The following is a 24,516-nucleotide window of genomic DNA, read 5'->3' as shown; positions in this document are numbered from 1 at the left end:
GTGAACGGGACATTAGGTGTAAGGAAGCGCGCCCAGTGTTTCCACCCTTGCCGGGGATCTAATTACAGCCACTCTGTGTGAGGCAGTTAGGTCAGAGTTTCCTAACAGATGTAGGTCAAGAGCTTGAATCCAGGGAAAAATAGTCACAGGAAAAAAGTCACAGGAAAAAAGTCACGGGTAAAAAGTCACGGGTAAAAAGTCGCAACCTAACCTAACCTAAAACAACAAAAAAAGCACAATACCGTGACTTTGTAAATGGTCCCAGTCGGACCGAAACGTCGTCGTAAGTTCCTCTCTTATATGTGCGGGTTATTTGTGTAACCTAAGCTACATGAAATGTGACCTTCTTTCCTAGTCAAAATTGTGACTTATTCTCTGTGACTTTTTTCCTAGTAAAAATTGTGACTTATTCTCTGAGTTTTTTCCCGGACACCAAGAGTTCTTCTTAGCTGGTAAAACGTATTAACTCGCAGCCTTGATCATGTAGAACGATTTTGTGCTAAAATATTTAGGGCTGTGAGGAAGTAATGGGAGAGATGAGGGAGAGAGCAATGAAAAAATGAATTAGGGAGTGAGAGAGAAAGTGATAAACCAAGGTGAGGGAAGAACCAGGAGGGAAGGAATAGGGTGGAAAAGTGAATGGGAGATGAGAGATGGACAGGGATGAAGAAGTGGGCAGAAGGGAAGAGTTGAATAAGTAAACATATGGAAGGGAAGAGTTGAATTCGTGAACAGATGGAAGGGAAGAGTTGAATTCGTGAACAGATGGAAGGGAAGAGTTGAATACGTGAACAGATGGAAGGGAAGAGTTGAATACGTGAACAGATGGAAGGGAAGAGTTGAATACGTGAACAGATGGAAGGGAAGAGTTGAATAAGTAAACAAATGGAATGGAAGAGTTGAATAAGTGAACAGATGGAATGGAAGAGTTGAATAAGTGATCAGATGGAAGGGAAGAGTTGAATACGTGAACAGATGGAAGGGAAGAGTTGAATAAGTGAACAGATGGAAGGGAAGATTTGAATAAGCAAACAGATGGAAGGGAAGAGTTGAATAAGTGAACAGATGGAAGGGAAGAGTTAAATAAGTGAACAGATGGAAGGGAAGAGTTGAATAAGTGAACAGATGGAAGGGAAGAGTTGAATACGTGAACAGATGGAAGGGAAGAGTTGAATACTTCAACAGATGGAAGGGAAGAGTTGAATACTTCAACAGATGGAAGGGAAGAGATGAATACGTAAACAGATGGAAGGGAAGAGTTGAATAAGTGAACAGATGGAAGGGAAGAGTTGAATACGTGAACAGATGGAAGGGAAGAGATGAATACGTGAACAGATGGAAGGGAAGAGTTGAATAAGTGAACAGATGGAAGGGAAGGGCGAGAAAGAAAAGGGAACATGAGGGAAGAGTGCGGACAGGAGGAGGAAAGGAAGGAGGGAGGGAGGAACAGACCACCAATGAATAGTGTTGTCAGTATTGCTATCATTCTCCCTGCAAGGACTGAATAGTCTTTCTCACTAGTGGATAGTTGGCTCTGTTGTACCAGTTAACCCAAAAATAGTTACCTGGTACTATTGTACCAATGAATCCAAAAATAGTTACCTGGTACTATTGTACCAGTGAATCCAAGAATAGTTACCTGATACTATTGTACTAGTGTATCCAAGAATAGTTACCTGGTACAATAGTACCAGGGAACCCAAGAATAGTTACCTGGTACTGTTGTACCAGTGAACCCAAGAATAGTTACCTGGTACTATTGTACCATGGAACCCAATTATAGTTACCTGGTACTATTGTACCAGGGAACCCAAGAATAGTTACCTGGTACTATTGTACCAGGGAACCCAATTATAGTTACCTGGTACTATTGTACCAGGGAACCTAAGAATAGTTGCCTGGTACTATTGTACCAGGGAACCCAAGAATAGTTACCTGGTACTATTGTACCAGGGAACCCAATTATAGTTACCTGGTACTATTGTACCAGGGAACCCAAGAATAGTTACCTGGTACTATTGTACCAGGGAACCCAGGAATAGTTACCTGGTACTGTTGTACCAGGGAACCCAATTATAGTTACCTGGTACTATTGTACCAGGGAACCCAAGAATAGTTACCTGGTACTATTGTACCAGGGAACCCAAGAATAGTTACCTGGTACTATTGCAAGAGAGAATCATGTGAGAGAACCAAACAAGCGCTTTGTTACGCCCAGCTGACAGACACATAATTAAGGACCCGCTTTATATATCCGTCAGCAGGTGTAGGGGAAGGGGGAGAGACGGCAGGGCTGGGGTGATAGGTTGGCTGGGGAGAGTGGGTGGGAAGTGGTAGGGTTAGTGGAATGTGTGGGTTAATTAATAGACGGAGGATCGAGCCTTCGCCATTTCTTTCGCTGCATTATCAAATATAAATTTAACTTGGGGTTGTATTTGGCAGGGGTAGTGGGCTGTAGGGTGATTCTGGGGTTGAGAATAAGTGGGTTGGTCTTGGGGTTACCTACCTGGTGGTCTCAGAGGTCATCGCCCCTTCGGCCCGGTTTCAGACCAGACCAGTTGACGGTCTGATCAATCAGGCTGCTGGTGCCAACGTCACACAGTCAACCATGGGTACTACAGTCCGGGTGATTACAGTGCGTCAACGTGACGCACAGTCATTACCTGACGAGCCGGGCTGTGGTTCGTACGTCGGTTTGCGTGCGGTCAACACTAACAGCCTGGTTGATCAGGCCCTAATGCACCACGAGGCTTGGTCATGGACCGGGCCGCGGGGGCGTTGGCTCCCGAAACGCCCTCCAGGTATACTCCAGGTAAGTTACAAGATATAGGTGCGCTATCCTAGGGGTTGGCAAGGATAGCCAGCTAGGGAGGTGGGTCAGTGAAAGATGAGTGGGTAAGGTGGTGAGTGGGCTGTGAGGTGGGCGTGTTCAAGGTGGTGAGTGTGGGCCGTGAGGTGGGCGTGTTCAAGGTGGTGAGTGTGGGCCGTGAGGTGGGCGTGTTCAAGGTGGTGAGTGTGGGCCGTGAGGTGGGCATGTTCATCTGCACAACGTTAAGGGAGATATAAACATATATATTGATACGAAAGAGGGTAATGGTAGAAATTATTCAATTATCCATCATTAAGGAATTTAAGCATTTACTCACTTATCTTGTAATTAATTCATTCCGGCGTTTTACTGGGTGGTAGAGTGAGGGGGGGAGGAGGTGATGCACGAGGAGAGAGAGAGAGAGAGAGAGAGAGAGAGAGAGAGAGAGAGAGAGAGAGAGTGAGAGAGTGAGAGAGTGAGAGAGTGAGAGAGTGAGAGAGTGAGAGAGTGAGAGAGTGAGAGAGTGAGAGAGTGAGAGAGTGAGAGAGTGAGAGAGTGAGAGAGTGAGAGAGTGAGAGAGTGAGAGAGTGAGAGAGTGAGTGAGAGAGTGAGAGAGTGAGAGAGTGAGAGGGAGGGAGGGAGGGAGGGAGGGAGGGAAGGAAAATGAGAGGGGAGAAGGGACAAGGGACGGAGAAATGAGACATGATAAGAGCGATGAAAAACGTAATATAAATCACTCACTAGATCGTTAAAACTAACGTGAAAGACTTAAGCGTGATAATGTCAGAGGATCTCACTTTCAATTATAATAAGTCTCATTATCATAACCGCGAGGAAAATGGTGATGGACAATGAGAACTTTCAAAGCAAGGGATACCAAGCTAGTGATGGTCCTCTGTAAATCCTATATTCTCTGTAGCCGGCTGGAATATTGCTTGACGTACAGTAAAATCTCTTAAGGAAGGCTAAATCCGAGATCCAGAGAAGGTAAAACGAACCTTCACTGCATATATAAATTCAGTCGAACACTTAAGTTACTGGGAATGTTTGAAATCCCTTGACCTGTACTACATTAACGAAGGCGAGAAAGATGCATCAGAATTTACACTTGGAAAATCCTGAAGTGATTGGTCCCAAATTTACACACACACACACATTACTCTTTACCAGAGCAAGAAGTTCGGCAGAAGGTGCAAAATACCCCCGATGAAAACTGTTGAGAATTGTTTAAGGACGAATGGAAGAATGAAATGGATATATTAGCCTTGAAATTTGAGTCTCCATTAACGATAATTCAGCTTAATCAAAAAGTGTATCTTGCAGTTGCTTGATACAACTGGCTGTCAGACAAGATCGTTCACGACTCGTATATGTACCACCCTCTTGAATGGTTCTCACCCTCTCCCTCTCTCCCACCTTCCCTCCCTCCCTCCCGTGGAAGTCCTCACTTCTAGAGACAGTAGAAGACAACACAAGGCGATCTGTCTTCAGTTTGGAATAGCCCTGGTTAGAACTGTCATTCGGCATAATATATTCATAAAATGCTGAAGTCTTAACTGTCTTACATCGCCTGGACAGCCACCCTCCTGTCCTTCCCCACAACAACAATTCTTCCATCCTTAACCGTCGAGCAACCTTTCCCTACTCACAACAGCAACCCTTCTATCCTCTCCCCTCTGCAACAATCCTGACATCCTCTCCCCTCAGCAGCAACCCTTTCATCCTTTGCCCTCAGAAGCAACCCTTCCATCCTCTGCCCTCAACAGCAACCCTTCTATCCTCTCCCCTCAGCAGCAACCCTGACATCCTCTCCCCTCAGCAGCAACCCTGACGACCTTTCCCCTAAGCAGCAGTCCTTCCACTCTCTGCCCTCAGCAGCAACCCTGACATCCTCTCCCCTCAGCAGCAACCCTGGCGACCTCTCCCCTCAGCAACAACCCTTCCATCCTCTGCCCTCAGCAGCAACCCTTCCATCCTCTGCAGTCAGCAGCAACCCTTCCATCCTCTGCAGTCAGCAGCAACCCTTCCATCCTCTGCCCTCAGCAGCAACCCTGACGTCCTCTGCCCTCAGCAGCAACCCTGACATCCTCTGCCCTCAGCAGCAACCCTGACATCCTCTGCCCTCAGCAGCAACCCTGACATCCTCTGCCCTCAGCAGCAACCCTGACATCCTCTGCCCTCAGCAGCAGCCCTGATGTCCTCTGCCCTCAGCAGCAACCCTGATGCCCTCTCCCCTCAGCAGCAACCTTTCCCTACCCTCAGCAGCAACCCTACCTCTCTCCATCATTTGTAACAGTCACGACTCGCACCCCCACCGGAATTTCATATCGTGACACCCGACACCATCTCCCATTCCACTTTCCTTTGCTTCCCCCTTTCTCTCTCTCTCTCTCTCTCTCTCTCTCTCTCTCTCTCTTTTCCCTACCCTTAATTGCCCCACTATTCTAAACAACCCCCCCCCACATACACACACGCAAGCACACTCACTCACGCGGGGTTGTAAACATCAATATGGATCTCTGAATCCGTGGAGTCATTCTTCACACCACATTTGCTGTGAGTCCTCCAGTACACCAGGTTTATTTAGGTAGAGTTCAACAATCTTCGCATGCTTACCATTGTCTTACATAATATATTTGCAAACTGAACCGCCACTTAGCCAAACAAAGCAATGGCGAAGAAAGTTGAGAGGAATGTCTTAAGGCTGAGTGCCAAGGCTGCCTGGGATCAGCTATGACTTATGCTCCTGGAGTAACGCGTAACGAGAGGAGACATGATCAAGACTTACAGAATATTTCGAGGCATTGATAGGGTAGACGAGGCCAGTCACTTTACCCGGGAACGAGCCTAAACAAAGGAACACAAGAGGTACACTCAACCGACATAGAGAAACGTGAGGGAACATATCTTTAACATGTGAGCAGTAAAACATGTGAGGAGTAAACATGTGAAACGAGCAAGTAAACATCAGGAAACTCCTCAGTAGACAAGTTCAATTAAAAGTCGAGACGTAGGTTCAAAAAACTCGAGTAGAAAATTAGACAAGAGAAAATGTGTGCGTAATGGGATGTTACTGAAGATAAAACACGTGAATCACACATAATTAGTACCAACATTTATATAGGAACATTGCAATGTATAAGGCACCTTTATATGACGTTTCGCCCAACAAAAGCATCTTGGACTGTAGTTTAATACATAATTCATGTACACAGTATGTGGGGGATCAGGGTCAGGGAGAGAACACATGTACACTGTATGGGGGGATCAGGGCCAGGGAGAGAACACATGTACAGTGTGTGGGTAGGATCAGGGTCAGGGAGGGAGCACTTGTACACATTGTGTGGGTGGGATCAGGGTCAGGGAGGGAACACCTGTACACATTGTGTGGGTGGGATCAGGGTCAGGGAGGGAGCACATGTACACATTGTGTGGGTGGGATCAGGGTCAGGGAGGGAGCACATGTACACATTGTGTGGGTAGGATCAGGGTCAGGGAGGGAGCACATGTACACATTGTGTGGGTAGGATCAGGGTCAGGGAGGGAGCACATGTACACATTGTGTGGGTAGGATCAGGGTCAGGGAGGGAGCACATGTACACATTGTGTGGGTGGGATCAGGGTCAGGGAGGGAGCACATGTACACATTGTGTGGGTGGGATCAGGGTCAGGGAGGGAGCACATGTACACATTGTGTGGGTAGGATCAGGGTCAGGGAGGGAGCACATGTACACATTGTGTGGGTAGGATCAGGGTCAGGGAGGGAGCACATGTACACAGTGAAGACGTTATAACAGTCTTATATTAACCAGGTTATATGAGACACCTACAAGGTTTCTTGGTCACGCTGTCTCCCTTCTCTCTACCTATTAAATTTGTTATGGACTCTATTACACCTCACGTGAATCTGTTACACCTGTCCTGAAGCTGTTACACCTGTCCTGAAATTATTACACCTGTCTTGAAACTGCTAAACCTGTCTTGAAACTGCTAAACCTGTCTTGAAACTGCTAAACCTGTCTTGAAACTGGTGTACCTTTCCTGAAACTGCTAAACCTGTCTTGAAACTGCTAAACCTGTCTTGAAACTGCTAAACCTATCCTAAAACTATTACAACTCTCCTGGCTCTCTTACATCCTGACGCTCTATTAGGAATACCTTGATGCTCTATTACAACTGCCCTGGTGCTCTATTATACCTGCCCTGATGCTCTATTATGATAGTTTTCTTGTGTGTCATCTTCCACGTTAAATTTAGTTGCACTCTCGTATATACCCGGGATATGCTTAGAGGGGGTTTCGGGGGTCAACGCCCCCCGCGGCCCGGTCCGTGACCGGGCCGCCAGTATCAACAAGTTAAACTTTTATATTATTAAATTCATGTGGAGAACAAAACTCCATAATTCGTCTGTCGACAGATGAATTATGTCGACAGGGAATTATGAGAATAAATCCTAGATTTTTGTCGTCCACTTGTATTTAATAAAACTGTTAAAAGCTTGACTTGTTGAAATTATCAAGATTGAACTTGAGATGATAAAAGTCGTAACGTGAAACTTTGTAGACCTAATTTGAGATGATAGTCGTAACGTGAAACTTTGTAGACCTGATTTGAGATGATAGACGTAACGTGAAACTTTGTAGACCTAATTTGAGATGATAGTCGTAACGTGAAACTTTGTAGACCTAATTTGAGATGATAGACGTAACGTGAAACTTTGTAGACCTAATTTGAGATGATAGTCGTAACGTGAAACTTTGTAGACCTAATTTGAGATGATAGTCGTAACGTGAAACTTTGTAGACCTAATTTGAGATGATAGTCGTAACGTGAAACTTTGTAGACCTAATTTGAGATGATAGTCGTAACGTGAAACTTTGTAGACCTAATTTGAGATGATAGTCGTAACGTGAAACTTTGTAGACCTAATTTGAGATGATAGACGTAACGTGAAACTTTGTAGACCTAATTTGAGATGATAGTCGTAACGTGAAACTTTGTAGACCTAATTTGAGATGATAGTCGTAACGTGAAACTTTGTAGACCTAATTTGAGATGATAGTCGTAACGTGAAACTTTGTAGACCTAATTTGAGATGATAGTCGTATCTTGATACTATAAAGACCCAACTCGATTTTTTTTAAATTAAATATGAAATTAACTGAAATAAAGACAAATATATTAGCCTGTGTTATTTTTTTGGGGGTTTGTAAATTTTACTTAAGTCTCTCCTTGTTTCTTCAATCTAGCTTCGAATAGCTTAAGTAAGTTTGATCTTATAATTTCTAAGTCCTGGAGAACGTGAACTAAATTGACTAATAACCCGCACATAAGAGAGAGTGTAACTTACGACGACGTTTCGGTCTGACTTGGACCATTAAGTAGTTACACAGTTTGGTTCTCCGATGTGCGGGTTGTTTGTGTATTGTTCCAGTCACGTTGTGCCTTTTTCTTCAGTAAAATAAATTGAACGAATGAAATTACAGGTGTGGTTCACAAGTGTCTGGGAAATTTTATGATTGTCAGGGGGACCTATTGGGACCTTACAGTCGATTTCTGGGGGTCACCGCCCCCCGCGTTCTGGTTCCAAACAGGTCTCTGGGTTGCTAGCATGATCGACCAGGCTGCTGTTGACCTCAGGAGAAATTTAAGAACATTTTAACTTTTACCTCTGGATATTCTAACCAACTGTGAGAATTATTTTTTATGATCTATGTGAAGAATTTTGTGGAGGGTTACATGTGTGTGTGAATTATATATATATATATATATATATATATATATATATATATATATATATATATATATATATATATATATATATATATATATATATATATGCAAAGCAACTAGTGTGAAAAAATAGTGAAATTCCAAGCGCTTTCGTGACTTCTCACATTATCAAGGAACTATAAAAATAAAACTTCAACAGGAGTCGGGTGTTGTGACGTGACTGTGAGGTGTAATCTTGCCCTTGTATGCCTTCCTGTTTATGTTTTATTTTTATAGTTCTTTGATAATGTGAGAAGTCACGAAAGCGCTTGGAATTTCACTATTTTTTCACAGTGGTTGTTCTGCATATTGTGATATCAATAATAAGATCACAGTAAACAGGTGATAAGTGTTTTATGGCTTCTTAATCATAGGGATCTGAATTTTGAAAATTTCCTTCCTGTTTTGGGCCGACCATGGAAATTGGTTGTGTAAGGGTACTCCGGCCGTCAGTGACACAGGAGGATTTGGTTCCCCATTAGAGCTTTCACCATGACAGTCGATTTAAGTATCAGATTTCTTTCTTTTTCATATTTTTTTTTCTTCTGCGTTTAGACTTGTTTCCTTCTCGTCTTCCTACTACCCATATTCATCTTGTGTTCGTCTTTCCATTGTTGGTGATGTTTATAGAAGTGTCTGGCCAATGGCCCAGGACCGGCAATATTACCCTCATTAGTAAATGTTCCAGTGTGTAAAGTGGTCCCACTAGGATGTCCCACAGTAAATGTTTCCAGTGTGTAAAGTTGTCCCACTAGGATGTCCCACAGTAAATGTTCCAGTGTGTAAAGTTGTCCCACTAGGATGTCTCACAGTAAATGTTCCAGTGTGTAAAGTTGTCCCACTAGGATGTTCCACAGTAAATGTTCCAGTGTGTAAAGTGGTCCCACTAGGATGTTCCACAGTAAATGTTCCAGTGTGTAAAGTGGTCCCACTAGGATGTTCCACAGTAAATGTTCCAGTGTGTAAAGTGGTCCCACTAGGATGTTCCACAGTAAATGTTCCAGTGTGTAAAGTGGTCCCACTAGGATGTTCCACAGTAAATGTTCCAGTGTGTAAAGTTGTCCCACTAGGATGTCTCACAGTAAATGTTCCAGTGTGTAAAGTTGTCCCACTAGGATGTCTCACAGTAAATGTTCCAGTGTGTAAAGTGGTCCCACTAGGATGTTCCACAGTAAATGTTCCAGTGTGTAAAGTTGTCCCACTAGGATGTCTCACAGTAAATGTTCCAGTGTGTAAAGTTGTCCCACTAGGATGTCTCACAGTAAATGTTCCAGTGTGTAAAGTTGTCCCACTAGGATGTCTCACAGTAAATGTTCCAGTGTGTAAAGTTGTCCCACTAGGATGTCTCACAGTAAATGTTCCAGTGTGTAAAGTTGTCCCACTAGGATGTCTCACAGTAAATGTTCCAGTGTGTAAAGTGGTCCCACTAGGATGTCCCACAGTAAATGTTTCCAGTGGGTCAAGTGGTCCCACTTGAAGGATGCATCACTTTTAAAATTACTAATTACAAACACAAAAATATCACATTTTCCACTTCAACTGGTCCTCTAGCATCTCAGTCTAGGCAATTTTAGGACACAAGGCAGCTAGCTTTGTGGCTGCCGCTTGTCTTTACCTTCTGTGTGTGTTGGTTTTACCCCGGCAGCCGTCTTGTTGCGTGTACTTTCAGAACCCTCGCTTTTTTACCTGGAGCTCTGAAATCTGATGAGGTTGGGTGGGTGGGGAGGGGGCAACGAGGATTTACCAGGATTTTCCATTATGAATGGTGTAATGAGTCGGATTTACTCAGATACCATCTTTGAATCAAATCTGATTTCCCAGCTGCTGTATGGATGCTTCGGATTTAGCCCTTCCCTGTAAATATACTACAGCTGCTCCTGCTGCCACTGCTGCTTCTACTACTACTACTACTACTACTACTGCTGCTGCTATGTTTTCTACTTTTACTAATTACGTATGTTTCAGTAACTAGCGACATGATAGTCATGTTGCGTGTACAACACTAGACCACAACAAAGGTACTCACCTCTCTTCTGCATGAAAAAGAAGAGTTCGTCGAGAAATTCTTTCCTCTTTATGTTGTCGTCCAACTCGTATAACTGTAAAGAAACGTGAATATAATAATAATAATAATAATAATAATAATAATAATAATAATAATAATGCAATATAATTTTCTAAGATTACTAACTTTTCTAGTTAAAAGTGAAATTAATGAATGATTTATTTTTATAATTTGAAGTCTTGTTTAATCAATATAATGGAATTTATTTTTTTTATTTTGTATGTACATATTAAATAACCTGATTTCATATTAAATAGCTTTTTAATCACAATGTATACATATTAGACATCTTAGACCAATTGTTGTGACTTGACAGTACACAAATAGCCCGCACATAGGAGAGAGGAGCTTACGACGACGTTTCGGTCCGACTTGGACCATTTACAAAGGAAATTTAACCTATGTGCGGCTTGTTTGTGTATTGTTCCAGTCACAGTATTGTGCCTCTTTGTTCTTTTCCTCACAATAGTTCAGGATGGATCAAAACGTGGTACCTCTGATATACCTTTAATGAGACCCGAGAATTTTTTTTTTTTTACTCCCGGAGCCCGGCCATGGACCAGGCTCGTCTCATTCCTGTCCTAAATGTAGGATTTTTAGTGATATACCCTGAAGCGTTTGTAAGATAATACAGACGTCACTGACTGTCCTGGTAATGACGGGGATCATGCCTGGCGGTACAGATACGTACACTGGCCACTTTCAGATGATAGTATGACAAGGGAAGCTGGTCTGGGTCCGGGCGACTGGGAGGGGGGGGGGCAGTGACTCTTCCTCACCCCTCAAGGGAGATTCCTTGACGCTGGTGAGGGACTCTTGATCTAGGGAATTGGATCTGTGATCCAGTTCCCTGAATTGAGCCTGAATACCTTCCATCTTCACCCTCCCTCCTGCAGGGGCTGTATAATCCCTTGGGTTTAGCGCTCCATCATGATTATAATAATCTTCCCTTTTCCTCCCGGAACTAGAAATATTTGTAAATATTTACATATGATATTAAAAAAAAGAATAAAAGCACATCGGTTTCACGTGTGATCTTTTTATATAGGAGCAACTGACGAGACGTCTTATTGCAATGTTTCGCTCTCCAGGAGCCGTGTCAAGCCAGTGGCGTAATAACACTCCTACAGGGCGAAACGTAGCTGCAATAAATGATCTCACAAGTTGTTCACATTTCCTTTTACCCAGCTCCCCCGGAAATAACAGGTTTTACCCAGCTCCCCCGGAAATAACAGGTTTTACCCAGCTCCCCCGGAAATAACAGGTTTTACCCAGCATCCCCGGAAATAACAGGTTTTACCCAGCTCCCCCGGAAATAACAGGTTTTACCCAGCATCCCCGGAAATAACAGGTTTTACCCAGCAGCCCCGGAAATAACAGGTTTTACCCAGCATCCCCGGAAATAACAGGTTTTAAGCTCCCCCGGAAATAACAGGTTTTACCCAGCTCCCCGGAAATAACAGGTTTTACCCAGCTCCCCGGAAATAACAGGTTTTACCCAGCTCCCCCGGAAATAACAGGTTTTACCCAGCATCCCCGGAAATAACAGGTTTTACCCAGCTCCCCGGAAATAACAGGTTTTACCCAGCTCCCCGGAAATAACAGGTTTTACCCAGCTCCCCCGGAAATAACAGGTTTTACCCAGCATCCCCGGAAATAACAGGTTTTACCCAGCTCCCCCGGAAATAACAGGTTTTACCCAGCTCCCCCGGAAATAACAGGTTTTACCCAGCATCCCCGGAAATAACAGGTTTTATCCCCGGAAATAACAGGTAAGCTCCCCCGGAAATAACAGGTTTTACCCAGCATCCAGGTATCCAGGTAATCCCCGGAAATATTAACAGGTTTTTGCCCAGCGCCCCAGGATATATTAACAGGTAAACACAATAATATCACTGCCCACCATACCCCTCGAGATAGATTTCCTGACGACGGTGAGGAAATTGCACCTGAATTCCCTTGAAAAGACAATACCACTGCTCAGACTGTAGTGTCAGTGCCCACAGTAATATTAGTGCCCGGCGAGAGGGCACCACTGCCTACACAGTAATATTAGTGCCTGGGGAGAGGGCACCACTGCCCACACAGTAATATCAGTGCCCAAGAAGAGGATACAACTACCCACAATAATATCGGTGCCAGGCGAGAGGGATACAACTGCTCACAGTCGTATGGGTGCCCGGCGAGAGGGCACCACTGCCCACACTAATATCAGCGCCCAGTGAGAGGGCAACATGGCGCGAGAAGCGGGCTCCCCGCTGGTGATGTCTGGCGCGCGACGGGGATGAATTACTGCAACTATTACCATGATATCAACATTACTGCCGGCGTACCCCGGGAGGCCAACACTGTGGGTTTATCCTCTGATTAACCTGCCAATATATTACACCTGGGTGGGCGTGTGGGCGTCATGAGAGCGACGGGATCGTGTCACGCCCGTCAGACGCCTGCTGCGCACTGCCCACTAATTGTTTCTGCGCAGCCCCGCCGCCCACTACTCATATGGGCGGCCAGGGAGAGTGGGCAGCCGTCAAGGTAGGAATCAGGGATCCTGCCAGAGTCTTACACTGGTAAGAATAGGATTGGAGAAAAAGCATATATATTCTTTTTAACATACCGACCATCTCCCACTGAAGTTGGGAACTAGAAAAAGAAGAAACACCCTCACTGTCATTCATTTAATCACTGTCTTCCCAGAAGCATGCTAACATCACAGTATTATGTCATGCCAACATTATTTTATCAAACAAACATGGCTACATCAGCAGTCTTCTGCTGTCCTATCCTATATGGGGCTCTGGTGGCCCTGGTAGTTAACGCTCTCGCTTCACACGGCGAGGGCCTGGGTTCGATTCCCAGCCAGAGTAGAAACATTGGGCGTATTTCTTTACACCTGTTGTCTATATTCCCCACCAGTAAAATGGGTACCTGGGTGTTAGTCGACTGGTGTGGGTCGCATCCTGGGACACTGACCTAATTTGCCCGAAATGCTGAGCATAACAAGCGGCTTTCTATATAGTAGTATGTCATTGATGTCAGCTACCCACTGTATACCTTGTACATGTACTCGTAGTAAATAAAGATATGATATTATTATTATTATATGTTTCTCTGTGTTATTCTACTACAGAGAATGAGTTTCTTACATATTGCTCGGCACTGTTCGCATAAGGGTAAGCATAGTGGCGAACATATCACCAGAGGTACACATCAACCAAATAATCTCTGTAGAGAACAGAAATGCACTAAAACTAATCTCACTACTTTCTACTACCACTGTTACTTCTTCCACTACCAAACTTACCACTACCACTACTTTCTCTTCCTCTCTTTGTCCTGTTCTTGTTCCCCTCGTCTATATATACTGGCTCCCTCATTTTTTTTGTTAGTGTGACTTGTAAATGGTCCAAATCTCTCTCCTGTGTGCGGGTTATTTGTGTATAATCTCTGTAGCGAATGTTTGTTTGGCAAACCTAAGACAAGCTGTCAGGAATCTCGACAAAGAAATCTGCACGGTCTTGTATACGACGTACGTAAGGCTCATTTTGGTGTATACGCTACCAGCATGAAACCTCGCATGTTAAGCAGCTGGAGAAGGTACAGAGCTGTGCAAGGAGACTAGTCCTTGAGCTCAGGAGAATAAGCTACGACGAGGAACTAAACCTGAACCAGAGAAGACATGATAACGACATATAAAATACTCAAGAAGTTGATAATGCTGTTAGAGAGGGACTGAACAGTTTAACCCTTAAACGGTCCAAACAGATCGACGTTCAAATTCGTAGTGCTACAAAAGTAGATCTACTTTTTTTTACATTCAAATATAACAAAAAAAAATGTAGATAAAAGTTTTTACGTTTTCAAATGTAAAGCAAAAAAGATCTACATTTTTTTACATACTTTCAGATGTTGAAAAAACGTATATATACGTTTGGACCGTTTAAGGGTTAAAACACTGAGCCACATTACTGTTAACAAATGAAGTATTTGTTCAGCCTGAGGGTTGTCTACCTGGAGGGTGTTCCAAGGGTCAACGCCCCCGCGGCCCAGTCCTTGATCAGGCCCCCAGGTGGATCAACCAGGCTGTTAATGCTGCCCGCACGTAGTCCAGGGTACGAACTGCAACCTGGTTGATCGGGTACTGACTTTAGATATCTGTCCAGCTCCCTCTTGAAGGCAGCCAAAGGTCTGTTGGTCATTCCCCTTATACCTGGTGGGAGGCTGTTGAACAGTCTTGGGCCCCGGACACTTGTGTTTTCTCTTAGTATATTAATGGCGTCCTTACTTTTCATTGGGGGGAGGGTGTTGCACCGTCTGCCCAGTGTTTTGCTTTCGTAGGGAGTGATTTGTGTGTGCAGCTTTGGGACCAGCCTCTAGGATTTTCCTGTGCTCCAGTGAGTACAGGGCAAATGATTCCAAGCGTTTCCGGGGAGTGGAATGACCTGAACGAATGTTGTGGAGGAGAGGCTCTGTACATAGTTTAAAGAATAAACATTACATGTTCTTTGAGGCTAAGGAGGGAGTGAAGCTAACATGTGTCAGGAAGCATGGCAAGGCGCTTAGGCTCGACCCTGGCAGCCACAACTAGGTTAGTACATACACTGCACTTTATCTTCCAGGATGCTGGGAGCTCCGGCGTCTCTCCCAAAAAAGGATTAAGCATTCGGGGAGCATCACGAGCACGAGAAAGGAAGTGTAATAAGCAAGAACTTGTTGGTAATGAAACCTGTCGGGAGAGGCAGTGGGGACGGAAGGGGAGGGAGTGGGGACGGAAGGGGAGGGAGTGGGGAGGGACGGTCAGGGAGTGGGGCGGGACACGGTGGGTAGAATATGGGCCGGATAAAGCGGGTAGGGTAGAGCGGTGCGGGTATCTACTACTACTATTGTGATGTGGCTTAGTGGACGATGTGTAAGTTTTAGGTACAGGTACAAATAAGCACACTTATCATATATAATAACATGTGTACATTACCGAGGATAAACCCCCAAAAAAGTCAGATAAAGTGACTTATACACCTTACCTATGATACACCTTACCTATGATACACCTTACCTATGATACACCTTACCTATGATACACCTTACCTATGACATACCTTTGAGTTTCGATAAATTTTCTGCTCCAAGGAGCCCAGCCTTGGGCCATGGGCATCAGGCTAGTATCGGGCACGGCACCCTTGGGGTGCAAGGTAAACTACCACACCACCACAAGGACTGGGCTGCGGGGCGTTGACCCCCGGAACACCCTCCAGGTAGGTAAACCACCCAACAGTTGTTGTAAACCAGATTTCTCGAGCTTCAGGAGTGCTACATGACCCTCTATGAATAACTAATAGGTTTATTTAGGCATAGATGCACTTAAGTACAATTACATAAGCACTCTGAAGGAGGGGTGTTAATGTTGCAGTTTAAAAACTGTAGTGTAAAGCACCCTTCTGGCAAGACAGTGATGGAGTGAATGATGGTGAAAGATTTTCTTTTTCGGGCCACCCTGCCTTGGTGGGAATCGGCCAGTGTGTTAATAATAAATTAATAATAATAAGTTACTTAGGATAACCCAAAAAAAAAGTCAGTGAGTTGTTTACATTGTGGTCACAGGTTCGACCCTCGGGCGAGGTTAGACGAATTGTCAAGTTTCTTATACCTAGGTATAATCACCTTGTCGTGAATAGGTACCTATGTGGGTCACATCCTAGAGAGAGAGAGAGGACCAAAACACTAGAACCGAAACTAAACCACACTGCTGGGCTTACTGGGTTGTGATGAATGGTTTGATTGATGGACTGAACACATCGACTCCAGGCTGAGGGACTGATTACCTCAAACTTCTCCTCTCCTTACGCCTTTCTACTTTGTATCGGACTGATGAAGCCACTGTGTGGCGAAACGTTTCCTGAATAAAGATTCCCATATGTTGCATAAGTGTCTCAATCTTCAACTTACTAGGTTGTACATGAATGGTTGTATAATACCGACAAGATGAAGAATTAGACACATATACAACACCTGGGTATCTTTATTTGTAGACATTTCGACTTCCAGTGGCTAGCGCACTCAGCTCGCACACTGAGGTCCGGGGTTCGAATCTCCTCCGGTACGGCTGGAAAACATTAGGGACGTGTTTCCATAAGACACCTGCTGTCCCTGTCCCTGTTCACCCATCAGTTTAAAATGGGTACCTGGGTGTTAGTGGACTGGTGTGGGTCGCATCCTGGGACAAAACTGACCTAATTTTCCCGAAATGCTCAGCATACCAAGCAGCTTTCTGCATAGTATAGTAGTACATATGTCATTGTTGTCAGCTAGGCCTGTATACCATGTACTTGTAGTAAATAAAGATTATTATTATTATTATTATTATTATTATTATATACAAAAGATGAGGTAATCGGTCCCTCAGCTTGTACCTACCTGGAGTCTACCTGGAGGGTATTCCGGGGATCAACGCCCCCGCGGCCCGGTCCACGACCAGGCCTCCCGGTGGATCAGGGCCTGATCAACGAGGCTGTTACTGCTGGCCGCACGCAATCCAACGTACGAACCACAGCCCGGCTAATCCGGCACCGTCTTTAGGTATCTGTCCAGCTCCCTCTTGAAGGCAACCAGAGGTCTTCCCGTAATGCGCCTTATTGCTGGTGGTGGAGAGTACCATAGTGGAAATAAATGGTATAAAATACCGACACAATGGAAATATCAACACTTAAGCAGTATAATGTGATCCGTTATTGACAACGTTTCGCCCACACAGTGGGCTTTATCAAATCACGAAGGTATCAAGTCACCCAGGTAGATCTGTTTGTGACTTGATAAAGCCCACTGCGTGGGCGAAGCGTTGTCAATAAAGGATCACATTATACTGCTAAGTGTTCACATTTCCAGAGTACTATAGTCTTGAAGAATCTGTAGATTTTTCAGAACTGTGCTCCGAGGCTGAGGGACTAGTTACCTCATCTTTCAGTATTCACATTATGTCCTTGTATTGATAAAGCCACTGGATGGCGAAACGTCTACAAATAGAGACATCCAGATGTTTCACATGTCTCATTCTCAATCCTTTAAGTTATATAAAATTCTCTTTCATGGTTGTCCTGAGTTTATAACTCTCTGGGGTGGGAATAATGTCTGCTTCAACCTGTTTGGCGTCAGCACTGAGGGTCGGCGGCAGATATGGGCGGAGGGGCAGCTGGGAGCTGTCGGCTGGCCACACAAACCTGACCATCGTAATAGCAGGCTCTTAGACACACAATGCCACCGAGGAATGGCATCACAAGGAGCCATCTTAAACCGCTATATCGCCTGTCTGAACAATACTCTCAAGATTCTTCTCTGCGCACGCGCCGCTATTGAGTACTCATGCATACCAGTCTTGTGTACACTTCTTGTGCCGTGGTTTGGTAGGCAACGCTCTCGCCTCACACACAGTGTCCCGGTAAGGATGACAACATTGGGCGTGTTTCCTTACCTGGGTGTTAGTCGACTGGTGTGGGTCGCATCCTGGGGGACAAGATTGAGGACCCACAATGGAAATAAGACAGTCCCTCGATAACGCACTGCCTTACTTGGGTTATTTTGGGTGGATAACCCTCCTGGTTAAAAATCCGAACAAAATGTTATCTTACACATTAAGCATATATGTCAGTAGTGTCACTGATTGCCTGTATTACTTGTGTAGTATATATAGATAGTAACCAGTTGTATTATATATAGGCTCCCTATCCAGTTAGGCTCAGTGGCTAGCTGTGACGTCACGCAGCCGCGCATGTGAGAGCTTGCCCGCAGGCCTCCTCAGATTCCGGCTAGGCATAGAGTGGACAAGGCGAGGCCCTGGGTTACCTCCCCTCACAAGACTATCAATATAAGTTACCAACCGACCTTGTGTGTATTCTTCAACCGGTGTATCTCCAAAGGCACTCACGCAACATATAGTGCTTTTCAAGCAGATTTTGCACCTTTAGTTTATAAAACAAGGCTTGTTTTGTCAGAGTGTAGATTCAGTGTTGCAGTAACTCAGCTAAAATCAGTCTTAACCTCACGAAATTAATATACGTTACAATTGTATTTTTGTGAATGTTTTGACAATGTATTTTGTCTTTAATAAAATATATATTAAATATAGGGGGTGGTAGGAGAAAATTCTCAAACAGGAGAACCTTGAGTTTTCCCTGAAGCAAGTTTATTCTTTTCTCTGAGGATGAAGGTCCCTAGAACAGTTCTAGAGGTGGTACTTCCCTATATTTTTGTTACAGTGTATATTGGGTCCATCTCTAGTGGCAGTGTGGGAATCCAGAACCACGGAAAAATACTCAGCTTTCTCCTTGAGACTGTGTCGGTATTCTACTTCTTAATATTAAATTGGAACTGATCTAAAATAGATGGGTAGAAATAAGTTGTTATTTTACGTTGATTTTAACAAAGTTATGTGAATCTGTTGTTACTTTCAGTACAGTGAATAAATAAGGTGTAATGCAAAAATCGCGAACAAGCGATACAAGGTGCAAAACAACCACGGGTGGAGTTGAATGATAGTTCTAGGGCTTTCGTGTTGCAATCAGCACATCACCGGGAGGGTGCAGTGTTGCAGGAAAGGGGAGGAGGTCCAAATATAGGAAGCGCACTTGCTGGGCTGAGGGACTGATTACCTCAAACTCTTCCTCTTCTTCCACATTTTTCTGCACTGGACTGAAGAAGCCACTGGCTGGCGAAACGTTTCCAGAATAAAGATACCTAAATGTTGCACAAGTGTCTCACTTATCTTCCTGATTGTTCACCATTACGCTCTGCAACCTCCCTTCCTCTCTCTCTTGCCCTCTCACTCTTCATCCCCCCCTCCCTCTCTCTCTCTCTCTCTCTCTCTCTCTCTCTCTCTCTCTCTCTCTCTGTTTTTTTTTTTTTTTTACACAGGGTTTGACAAGGTTAAGGATTCCTAGCTTTATTGACAGCTATTTACAGGTTAAGGATTCCTAACTTTATTGGCAAGCTAAGAGCTGTTACCTACATCAGCTCATTTGAAAGCATTTTTATTGTTATGAGACATAAAAGTAGGAAACAGGATGAAGTTGGAGCCATCTGTGGGCCAGCATTTTCATTTGATCAACTGACATTATCTCGTTGACATCATTATGCTGTACGAATGTGTTCCATACTCGAGTCATCCTGGGTATGTATGATCTCAGATGGAGTGATGTTCTGGAGAAGGGTACAGCCAGAGTGAAGTTGCTGCTTTCTGCCCGTCTTGTGGCATAAAAGCTTGTTTCACGCTGTCCTCGAAGTGGATCCAAGTGTGGTATTTTGACAATATTGGCCTTGTACATAACAGTAAGGCCACCCACATCCCTCCTATGTTGAAGGCTCTGCTGAAATGACAGATCTATCCAGGATGGGTCCAGGCGAGAGATGAGACGTCTTGCTCTGTTCTCTTCTCTCTCTCTCTCTCTCTCTCTCTCTCTCTCTCTCTCTCTCTCTCTCTCTCCCTCCCACTCTTCATCCCTCTCTATTACCTTCTTCAGTGAGTTAGAAACCCTCTTAAAAATATATGAGAGCAGGAATGATTGACTGATTTACATTTTAATTATCACCTTTAAATATATTAACAAGAGATAGATTAAAAGCCATTAATTATATTTAATGGTTTATTTTTAAATATATGAATACAAATGACTGCAGCAGCTAGAGCTATGAATAAATCCAGGATCTGTTACTTGAATAGTTGGGTCCAGGAGCTGGAAGTTATCCGCTTTGTAGGGTAGGGTGCGGAATCGGAAGCGAGGCTTCAGGAATAGTGTTGCACTGTAACAACTTTGTACTTCACTGTATCATGTTCAAATTAATAAATAAATAAAATAAATAGTGGGATCCAAGTTTGTAGGGTAAAGTGTGCGACCGGAAGCGAGGCTTCAGGAGCTGGAGTTTCCCCAAACGTGGGACGCCGGACCGCGGCCCCGTCAGGATCTCCGCGAGGCGGTTGTGCGTGCTGCATGGTCACCCTACAGAAAATTGGGAAGTACAGTCAGAGCGGGTTGTACATCGGCGAGGTACTGGCGCGTCGTACTGTTACACTGGAGGGTCTCTCCTGCCCTACTACCGTCATACTTCTCAGTGTCTCTCCTGCCCTACTACCGTCGTACTTCTCAGTGTCTCTCCTGCCCTACTACCGTCGTACTTCTCAGTGTCTCTCCTGCCCTACTACCGTCGTACTTCTCAGTGTCTCTCCTGCCCTACTACCGTCGTACTTCTCAGTGTCTCTCCTTCCCTACTACCGTCGTACTTCTCAGTGTCTCTCCTGCCCTACTACCGTCGTACTTCTCAGTGTCTCTCCTGCCCTACTACCGTCGTACTTCTCAGTGTCTCTCCTGCCCTACTACCGTCATACTTCTCAGTGTCTCTCCTGCCCTACTACCGTCATACTTCTCAGTGTCTCTCCTGCCCTACTACCGTCATACTTCTCAGTGTCTCTCCTGCCCTACTACCGTCGTACTTCTCAGTGTCTCTCCTTCCCTACTACCGTCGTACTTCTCAGTGTCTCTCCTGCCCTACTACCGTCGTACTTCTCAGTGTCTCTCCTGCCCTACTACCGTCGTACTTCTCAGTGTCTCTCCTGCCCTACTACCGTCATACTTCTCAGTGTCTCTCCTTCCCTACTACCGTCGTACTTCTCAGTGTCTCTCCTGCCCTACTACCGTCATACTTCTCGTCACATCTCTCACAAAGCTCAGCCAACATTCACAGCACCGTCAAAGTCTTGTGAAAATAAGACATGCGGAATATATTAGGTGATGCAAACATGGAGTGAATGTTTACACAGGACAAGATGATGCGAGGAATTATCTTGGGGGAGAGAGAGAGAGAGAGAGAGAGAGAGAGAGAGAATGTTAGGATAGAGAGAAGAATCTGGAGGATTGATGATTAGAAAAGTTATAAGAGGGTGACGCTTGAGGAAGGAGGGAGATAGATAAGGAGGAAGGGGAAAGAGAGAATGAGGGGGAGGAGATAGATAAGCGGGAAGGGGGCAAAATAACGGGAATGGAGGATGAGAAGGGGGGATACGACGGAATGTGATCAAAACAAAGAGATAATATCAATGGTCGACATAAGGCTGCCTCAGGTCTCCTTTAGGTCTTACCCTCGATCAGGGACCCCGCCACCCACGCTCGGAAATCCCTGCCACCCACTACCCTTACCTACACTTAACCTGAAGACGATTAAGGGCCTCTTCCACCCAAGCAGAGGTGGTGTGGGTAGTAGGGTCCACCACCCACACTACCTGGAGGTTACCTGGAGGTTATTCCGGGGATCAACGCCCCCGCGGCCCGGTCCACGACCAGGCCTCCCGATGGATCAGGGCCTGATCAACTAGGCTGTTACTGCTGGCCGCACGCAGTCCGACGTACGAGCCACAGCCCGGCTGATCCGGCACCGACTTTAGGTATCTGTCCAGCTCTCTCTTGAAGGCAGCCAGGGGTTTATTGGCAATTCCCCTAATGCTTGATGGGAGGCTGTTGAACAGTTTTGGGCCCCGGACACTTATGGTGTTTTCTCTTAGTGTACCAATGGCGCCCCTACTTTTTATTGGCGGCATTTTGCATCGCCTGCCCAGTCTTTTACTTTCGTAGGGAGTGATTTCTGTGTGCAGATTTGGGACCATTCCTTCCAAGATTTTCCAAGTGTAGATTATGATATATCTCTCCCTCCTGCGTTCCAACGAGTACAAGTCAAGTGCTTCCAAGCGTTCCCAGTAGTTAAGGTGCTTGACAGAACTTATACGTGCAGTAAAGGATCTCTGTACACTCTCTAGATCTGCGATTTCACCTGCTTTGTATGGAGATGTTAATGTACAGCAGTATTCCAGCCTAGAGAGAACAAGTGATTTGAAAAGGATCATCATGAGCTTGGCATCTCTCGTTTTGAAAGTTCTCATTATCCATCCTATCATTTTCTTTGCACGTGCGATCGTGGCACTGTTGTGATCCTTGAAAGTGAGATCCTCAGACATTACTACTCCCAGGTCCCTTACATTATTTTTCCGCTCTATTGTATGGCCGGAGTCAGTAGTATACTCTGTTCTAGTTATTATCTCCTCCAGTTTTCCATAACGGAGTAGTTGGAATTTGTCCTCATTGAACATCATATTGTTTAGTGGACCCTTGTCAACCACGTCTCTTCCCTAAACTCAGGGACCTCTGCCGTCACCCCAGTAAGGTACCAACCCATTCACCCACTCACCTGCTTACCCACCCACTCTTTTCATTCTATTCATTATTTAATAGGTAACACCGATGTTTTGGGTTTTTTACACATTTTTCAAAAAATAATGGACGACAGTATTGTTTTACGAGTTTCACAAGTCAGGACCCAAATGGAAATAAGTCACTCTGATTTTTGGGGGTTATCCTAGATAATCTACACATATGCTGCTATGTATGATAATTTATGTAACTGTATTTATATGTACTTGAATAAATTTACTTACAGGAGTCTGGAGTCACTACGCAGATCGAGTGATAGAAAAATATACATCTTTCTCATCTTAGCTAAGTGTTTGTGAAACATTTCCGCGGCCTGATCACGGACTGGGCCGCTGGGGCGTTGACCCCCGAAACCTTCCTTTAGGTAAACTCCTCCAGGTAAACTACTAGATTTTTATGATGGAAACTACAACGAAGTGAGTTAGGAATTATCATCACCTCTTCACTGAACGTGGAAACTGGAACAAGTGGGCAGCAAGTAGGTGGTGGTTGGCAGGCAGTGGGTGGTGGTGGGTGGGCAGCGGTGGTGGGGAAGGCAGTAAACATGAGGGTCGACTAACAGTCTCGGGGATTAATACTCAGGATTAACACCACAATAACTCACGTGGGATTTGTGGAGATGAATCCATATTTGTGTATCCCAGTTCTTGCTCACCCATCCCGTCTGTCTGTCTGTGTCTGTATCTATGTTTGTATCTGTCTCTGTCTGTGCTTGCTCTATGTCCGTCTGCATGTATGTCTGCCAACCTTCATGTCTGTCAGTCAGGGGACCACGCGGACCCATAAAGTGACGTCATCTGCCATGGGGACCACGGATCGTCCTAAATCAGACTATGGAGAAGCGATAAGAAGAGGATTATAGTTATGTTAGGCGAGAGATGGTGAGTGTGGCGGCCAGAGTGGGAGAGAGTAACGGTCAGAGTGGGCAAGTGTGAAGGCCAGATGGATTACTATATGAACAATGGGAGAGCTGGAACAACCGTGTGGATACCTGAGTATAACACAAGTTCGGCCATGGGGAAAAGTTACAATAGATTCATGAACGAGACGACACTCTCATCTAAATATTTAAAACTGCAAAACAACAACGGGAGGAATTGAATGAGGGCTCCAGGCCTTTCGTGTTGCAGTGAACACATCAGTAGCTTGCAATGTTGCAGAAATAAGTTGGAAATCCAAGAAGGTCCGTTAATGTGATTGAAGCAATATACAAATCCGCATATAGGAGAAAAAAACCTATGACGACATTTCAGTCTGATTTGGGCCATTAACTAGTCACACAGAATCGCGAAGGGAAGGGAGCCAACATTATTGTGTTTTCCCTTCAGGAATTATCCACAACATTACAAGATTGATGGACTTAATACTTCGACTCCAGGCTGAGGGACTAATTATCTCAAACTCCTATTCTCCTTACCTGGAGGTTATTCTGGGGATCAACGCCCCCGCGGCCCGGTCCACGACCAGGCCTCCCGATGGATCAGGGCCTGACCAGCTAGGCTGTTACTGCTGGCCGCACGCAGTCCAACGTACGAGCCACAGCCCGGCTGATCCGGCACTGACTTTAGGTATCTGTCCAGCTCTCTCTTGAAGGCAGCCAGGGGTTTATTGGCAATTCCCCTAATGCT

General features: G+C 44.8%; 1 protein-coding gene across 3 annotated transcripts in view; it reads right to left on the bottom strand.

The window, feature by feature from the left end:
- The window catches only part of LOC128702320 (AT-rich interactive domain-containing protein 3B-like), a 221,708-nt gene that overhangs the window by 80,025 nt on the left and 117,167 nt on the right, over positions 1-24,516 (bottom strand). For all 3 annotated transcript variants that reach the window (XM_053796512.2, XM_053796513.2, XM_053796514.2), the window contains one exon: positions 10,608-10,680. In XM_053796512.2, coding sequence (XP_053652487.1) covers positions 10,608-10,680 — 73 coding nt within the window. The remainder of the gene's footprint in view (positions 1-10,607; positions 10,681-24,516) is intronic.

This window comes from Cherax quadricarinatus, chromosome 80 (genome assembly GCF_038502225.1).
Source record: "Cherax quadricarinatus isolate ZL_2023a chromosome 80, ASM3850222v1, whole genome shotgun sequence".
NCBI classification, from domain to species: domain Eukaryota; kingdom Metazoa; phylum Arthropoda; class Malacostraca; order Decapoda; family Parastacidae; genus Cherax; species Cherax quadricarinatus.
This window is presented reverse-complemented; position numbering and strand designations above follow the sequence as displayed.